Source organism: Silene latifolia, chromosome X (assembly GCF_048544455.1).
Source record: "Silene latifolia isolate original U9 population chromosome X, ASM4854445v1, whole genome shotgun sequence".
NCBI classification, from domain to species: domain Eukaryota; kingdom Viridiplantae; phylum Streptophyta; class Magnoliopsida; order Caryophyllales; family Caryophyllaceae; genus Silene; species Silene latifolia.
This window is the reverse complement of record NC_133537.1, coordinates 316,056,445-316,063,813: the sequence shown is the minus strand read 5'-3', so window position 1 is coordinate 316,063,813 and position 7,369 is coordinate 316,056,445. Positions and strand designations below refer to the sequence as shown.

The window sequence follows — 7,369 nt, the reverse complement described above, 5'->3', positions numbered from 1 at the left end:
TCTCATTATTGCTCCACTCTTTCCTTTCACTCTTTTCATATTCATATGCCTTCTATCTTGCTCCAATTATTTTGATCCAATAAGTGAAAATACAAATTCTTATTTGTAACAGATAAAATCCGTTATAAGCTTGTGACGTCAGATAAAAGGACAAGTAGAAGGGGAAAGTGGAAGGACAAATGAAAGAGAGTTGTGAGATATCACAAGCTTGTGACCGTCACAAGCAAGATAAGATCGAGTGGAAATTATGTATCTAAAATTAAATGGACAACTCTTAAAGAAATGTGCATCGTAACCTATTAATAAAACTCTAAGTCTAATAAAAGCTACCATAATATTTACGGATACTCCTTCCATTTGTTGTCATTTGTTTACAATTTTTAATTAAAGAATATTTTACGTAAAAAAAATAATTGTTACAACGGAATATGGAGTACAATTTAGTACTACATAATATAAACAACATTTGATTTATTTTGGACAATGATTGAGTATATATTGTCATAAAACTAACTCGAGCTCAAAAGGTTAACCCAAGATTCGAAATTAACCGAATTCTATGAATTGATCCAAACCATCGTGAACTTGACCTGAGTATTGTTGACCCTTAACCAATGTTGTTACTTTGGATCGATGGGGAGGGGAAGATCGAATCGGTAGGATTAGATCGTAAAATCGTACATCCTACAAAGTCGTTAAATATAATTTTTTTATTTGGTAAAAATATATAATAGAAGTGTAAAACACTTGTTTATTAATATTTATCCATAAAGTATTGATAATTAATGATTTTAATATCATTGTAGGAATATGTTTCAACAACTCACACGAAATAACTCAAATTAACCTGAGTTTTGTTGGGATTGTGTTTGAGCTGGTGAAGGTAGTACGACGAGGGTCTAATGAGTATGAGAGTGTGTGTGTTTTTAAAACTATGACAGCTTATTGAATCTCGTGTGTACGTAGAAATAACTTAAAATTATGATATACGAAATATGTTAATATCTTTGAAGATTTCTCCTAATTTACCTTATTTCAAAAAGTTTCACTTTAACTATCTTTGATAATAAACATACAAACATTTTTGTAAAACAAAGTCAAAGTATATGCAAAAATCTATTAGTGACTTAAAAAAAAACATATTTGCTCTGTTATATTCATTTTCAATGGAATAGTATAATTGATGTCTTTTGGTTTATATACACCATGTTTTTTTAGAAAAAATTTAGTTATATGTTAGATGTATATTATCAAACAAGATAGGAGTATTTAAATAAGCCCTAGACATCAATCAAAGCGCAATTAATTGATCCGGATTTATAAATGCCCATGTGTTTGGGAGTTTGTGAATATTTTATTTTATGTTTTAGTTGTAGTTCAAAGTATTACGGAGTATTTTTTAAAGATCGACAATCAAAGTAAGAGCTACGGAATATCATAGGTTATACATAAGCAGTAAATGAATTGCTGACATGCATTTTTTGAGTTGAAATCAAAATAAAATCTGAATTTATAGTTAGTGGGGCGGGATCACTTTTAGAAAAGTTTTTTTTTCCCTAAAAGTGAGGAGTCAATGGAAAATGCTTTAAAAAACTTGGCTTTTATATATAAGAGATATAGGTATGTTCCAACTTGATTGTCCAGTGAATCTCTTTAAGCAAGTTTTGACACCGTTTAACAATAAAATTCAGATTATTACTAACTAATTGGTCCTCTAATATGAGCTTGACACAAGTAGAATTATCCATATGAATCAGTAGTTTCGATATACGAGGTACCTTAGCTCGTTCCAGGCAAAAGATAGTTTGTGGCAAGTAGGCAAGAGGTTTTGGTGGTCGTTTTGAGCTGCCTTTTTAAGAAGGGTTATTTTATAACAATAATCCATCCTATTGGTGGTCTGTAATAATCATTTCATCCTATCAATAATCTCAATTAAATCCAACTTAAACACCATACCTTCTAATTACATTTAGTATTATATTAAAATAAAGAATTAATTATCAAAGCCTAATAGAAAGTATGTAAATAAATAATTATTCAAAACACATTTTTTTTTCTCTTAATCACGTGCCAAAAATAAACTAACGCGAATTGATCGGACTCAATTAAACCGTATGTAACAGGTAAAATGAATACTGTATCAGGATAACCCAAGCAATCAGTACATAATCCACCAAAAGAGAAGTGAGACTCATAAGTCAAAACTCCCAAGTCCCAACTCATAAAATAACACATAATTTGAGAGAGAAATTGTGTGTGTGTGTGGGTGACATTATCAGTGACATGAGCCCAATAGTTTACGCCTCTACTAATATAAATTCATCTTACAAATTCATATTTTCTTCTCAAGCCCTAAATTATCTAAATCACCATAACAAAACCAAAACCAAGATTTCTATCATTTTTTCTCCAATCAAATCTCATAAACCTAACAAAATCAATCACAAACCCTTATTAATTTCCCCCAAAATGGCAACTTGTGTTGACACTTCTAGACCAGAATGCACAAAATCTTGTGACCCAGATTTATCTCAATCTGACCATCATCATCGTTACAAATATGTAAATTACTGCAGACCCTCTTTTTCTGAGCTTGTTTCCTGTGTACCCATTTCGCAGAATCATCAAAAACCTAATAATTCAAGGGTAATTATTCAAGAATTTCTTGATAATGATGATTTATGGTTAAAAATGGTGGAAGAAGCTAAATCTGATGTTGATCAAGAACCCATCTTGTCTAATTATTATTATAATTCAATTTTATCACATAAATGTTTAGAAAGTGCTTTATCAAATCATTTAGCTTTGAAATTAAGTTTTTCTAGCTTAAATGCAAATACCCTTTTTGATTTATTCAAAGGTGTTCTTGTTGAAAACAAAGAATTGATCGATGAAGTCAAAGCGGATTTACGAGCAGTTAGAGAAAGAGATCCTGCTTGTATTAGTTATGTTCATTGTTTCTTGAACTTTAAAGGGTTTTTAGCCTGTCAAGCTCATAGAATTGCACATAAATTGTGGTCTCAAGGTAGAAAGATTCTAGCTTTAATGATACAAAATCGAGTTTCTGAAGTTTTCGCAGTCGATATTCATCCCGGTGCTAGAATTGGTAGAGGGATATTGCTTGATCATGCAACCGGGCTTGTTATTGGAGAGACTGCTGTAATTGGGAATAATGTGTCGATTTTGCATAATGTGACTTTAGGTGGAACTGGTAAAACTTGTGGTGATAGACATCCTAAGATTGGAAATGGTGTATTGATTGGTGCTGGTACTTGTGTTTTAGGGAATGTTAAGATTGGTGACGGTGCGAAAATTGGTGCTGGTTCTGTTGTTTTGAAGGATGTTCCTCCTAAAACTACTGCTGTTGGTAATCCTGCTAGACTTATTGGTGGTAAACAAAACCCGATTATGCTCGATAAAATCCCTAGCTTGACTATGGATCATACTTCTCATATTCAAGAATGGTCTGATTATGTTATTTAGATTGTTGTTAGACGTCAATCTTGATGTGATTATCTCATGGGAAGAATTAACTTTATCCGCGGAATACTGTTATGTATCTGGCGCGTGTAATAATAAAGTCACTCTCGCGGTAAAGTTGTAGGATTAGCCTTGTAATGGTAATGGGTTGTAGGACTGTAAAGGGGTTGCTTTGTTGAAGAGGAGAACTCAAGTTCTCCCTCCGGAAACCAATTACACCAACCACCACCCGGTAGGAACTGTACCGCCATTGGAAGAATCCCGGTTGAGTTAGTGGCTTATGATATGTGTATTGGTATAGTATTAGCTCATATTGTACTTTGGTAATGTTATGTACTGCACTATTAGCATTAGATACAGAATGCTTGTAAAAACATTTTTCCGTTAAAATTGAATTTAGGCTTGCGCTTTTCTCTCCGATGCTATGGTTATTTCTTCTACTGATTTTCACTTTTTCATCCTCTTAAAGTTGTGTACATTTACTCGACATATACTCAGTAGTGAATACGCGGGTAAACATACAATACTACTCCGAGTTTCATCCTCTTACATGTGGTAAAGTTGTGTGCATTTACTCGAGATATACTCAATAGTAATTCAGACGGAACACGTACTATACCTACAATACTACTCGGGCCATGTTACTAGTTCTAATTGGTTGAGTTTTGATCTACTTTACTTGCTTGGTGTCCATATATTGGTTACGTAAGTTTGTTGAATTTTGCTATTGTACTCAAAGTTGCATTTGTGTATCTCAAATTCTCAATTCTCAACCCCCATACGGCCATACACAATTGCTTGTCAACTTTAGGTGTCGTACACGGTCCTTATCGCCTATCGCAACTTCGATTAAAATCTTGATGTCCTATACTGTACATGGCGCGTATTATGTATCAGTACGATGTTTACGTATTTGTGTAAGGATGCACTACGATATTAGAGCTGATCATCGGCGGGCTTGGGCCGGACACGGTTCGGGACTAACCTAAAAAATTTGCCCAGCGGGCTATTTAGTGTTGCCCGTGTCCATCATAGCGGGCCAACTACTGCTGCCCATACCCACCCAGCTAATGTAGCGGGCTGACCCGTGGGCCTGGTAAAGAAAATGTCTAAAGCACAAGAGTGTTTCCCGTGTCCATTATATGGATTGAATGTTATTTATTTACTTTCTGTTTGACATAATCACATTAATGTGTTTCTTACTATTTTTTTTTTGTTCTTTTATAAAGATAAAAGTTCTAACACAAAATCTCATTTGTGACGGCACATATCCGTCACTCTGTAGTGACGGATACCATTTTACCTCATAAAGTACCCACTTTTTCTCTCTCTGCAATACTATTCATGTGGTCCCCTTTCTCCACTAACCCATTTTATTACTATTTTAACTCACAAAATATCCGCCACAAATGGTGACCCGTCACAAGGGAGACCAGTTGAAGTTCTAAAATGATAACATATTTTTTAGCGGGTCTAACGGCCCAGCCCATGGGCTTTTCTTTTAGCCCATATACGCCCGTTAATTTTAGCGGGCCTACTTTTGTTACTCCGTTACCTGTTTTTTTAATCCCGTCCCGTCTTGTCTCGTCCCCACTTTCTATGTGGAGGCTTGGTCGAGGATGATCTGCATTGTTGGATTTTTTCTAGTCATGTGTTGGATTTACTGGTTGAGAGTAGTCTAGGACTCTAGGATAAAATAAAGTGGCATGAATGAATCTTTAGGACTAAAATATAATGTATGGTTAGTTTTTGATTGGCTTGGCAGTGTGTGAGCAACATTGTATAATGTATATATCTCGCTTTAGAGCTCCTTTTTGTTGTTGGTTTACATATGTAGTGGTGGGGTTTGAAGCATATTCTGCAACTGAAAACTGTTGGTGAAAATTTGCTGCCTTTTTAGGTATGGAATGGTCGTTGATAGATGCTAGAAAGTGTAGAAAAGAAAAGGAAAAGAAAAAGGCTATCAACTAATATGTCCATTGTTGGAGTTGAATGGGCAAAAAAATGCCAAGTGGGCTGGGAATATAGGAATATCCGGCGATCGGATTGTTTTGGATCAGTTCGGATTTACATTACTTTGGACAACAAAATCACATTTGTGACGTCTCATAGCCAGTTAAAATGATGTAGAAAAAGGGGAGATGCGTGTGAGAGATCACAAATATCTTTTCGTCACAAACAAGAATAGTTGATTTTGAATTAGGCGGTTTTGACTTTTACACATTTTGGTTGGGTGGTTACGTTTCTGATAGTTTATGGATAACGCTTTTGCGAACATATTCCAAGAGAAGATGACTCAAGTTGGTACTAGTCTAACCATTGCCGTTAGCTTTTGGTGTGAATCGTTAGACATGCTATTGAGATTATATACATTACTAGCTTAGTACCTGTGCAAAATGCACGGGTATAGGTAGTTTCATACTCAAATATACTTGTACAAATGGTAGAGAATAATATTGACGTAGTTGGGATACTACTGCAAGTCTCCAATAATAATTTTAGCTTAGTTACAATTTAAAATTAATAATATTATTTTCACATATCTATAACTTTTTAGCAAGATAGGGTGTTGAAATGTTGACTGTACATTTTTATCCATCCAGCAAAACTGAATAGTGTTAGAATTAATCCGAATAGAGACCATAAACTTCATACTAAATTACTCGCTCGGTATAAACTATAGAGCGGAAACGTACCTAATTACATGGCGAATGGTTGGGATGAACCGCCTGAATGGACGGTCTTCGGATTAGGTCTTATAGTAGACACACATACCAGATGAATCTCTCTACTTATGGGTTGCGGGGAGATTAGGTTATTGTGTACTACCAGGGACCATAACCCAGCAGGTGACTATATATAGTCTCCTTAATCTAATGCGTCCATCATGCATTAGAAACCTAATGGGTATCTACACTTAGATAATAGACTGACCCAAACTTTTTAAGACATTTATAAATAATAAGCCCATATAATGTATACCGTAGTGGATCACCTTATTTTGGGCTAACCTTAACTGATAGCGCATAAATACAATTATTACCGAATAAATTATTTGTCCACATATATTATCGTATTTAAGCCCATATTTCTTACAATCTCCCACTTGGGCTAAATACATTCATATATGTGTAACACCTCATAATTGTATTTACAATAACCTTAGTGAGCTCAAAAATGCTATCAAACAATCTTACCGTCTTAAGCAATTCGGTCCATCAATCATACCAACATAGGATCAAAGCGGCCTTTGCTCCAGTTTGTTGTAGCAGGACTGTAATACCCCGCATTTATATAGACTAGACTCGACCAAGTAGACGACTCACTCGACCGAGTGGAGCCCCACTCGACCGAGTGAAGGACCGAGTGCCACTAGACAGTGTTCAGGAAGCCTGTAATGTTGGTCACTCGACCGAGTGACCATCCACTCGACCGAGTGGAGATACCACTCGATCGAGTGGACCGGCCACTCGACCGAGTGCCGGTCGAGTGCGGCTTATACGAGAAATTTTTAGTGAAATGTCGCTTTCGGAACCTTATCATTTCAGATTTCCCACACAAAATCCTTCTCCAATACTATTCACATCGCTCTCTAAAATCTCCCATTATCTCTCTAAATTCCTCACCAACAAACTCTCTCAAAACCCTAATTCTCTAGAGGAGATTCTTGCCTCCCTTGTTCTTCCAATTGGTTGTAAGTTGATTTATACCTCTTCTTCCCTTTATTCTTGTCTTAACAATCTTATTTAGTTAGTAGATTTCTCTATACTTGTTAGGTTGTATGATTTAAAGGGGATGTTTAAGAGGGATTTAATTAGTATGGTTATCATAGTAGATTGTAGTATTGATTGTAGCAATTAATATGTGTAGGGAGCTTCATTGAGGAGCA

At 35.3% G+C, this 7,369-nt stretch overlaps 1 protein-coding gene across 1 annotated transcript; it reads left to right on the top strand.

Annotated features, from left to right (window-relative positions):
• Positions 1-2,171: 2,171 nt before the first annotated feature.
• On the top strand, positions 2,172-3,903 carry LOC141617701 (serine acetyltransferase 1, chloroplastic-like). Its single transcript, XM_074434868.1, has one exon. It carries the CDS (start codon positions 2,284-2,286, stop codon positions 3,481-3,483), a length of 1,200 nt encoding a protein of 399 aa, XP_074290969.1. The 5' UTR covers positions 2,172-2,283; the 3' UTR covers positions 3,484-3,903.
• The last annotated feature ends 3,466 nt before the right edge of the window (positions 3,904-7,369 follow it).

Coding starts and splice junctions, on each gene's coding strand:
- LOC141617701 (XM_074434868.1), top strand. CDS start 2,284: ATGAGCCCAATAGTTTACGCCTCTACTAATATAAATTCATCTTACAAA.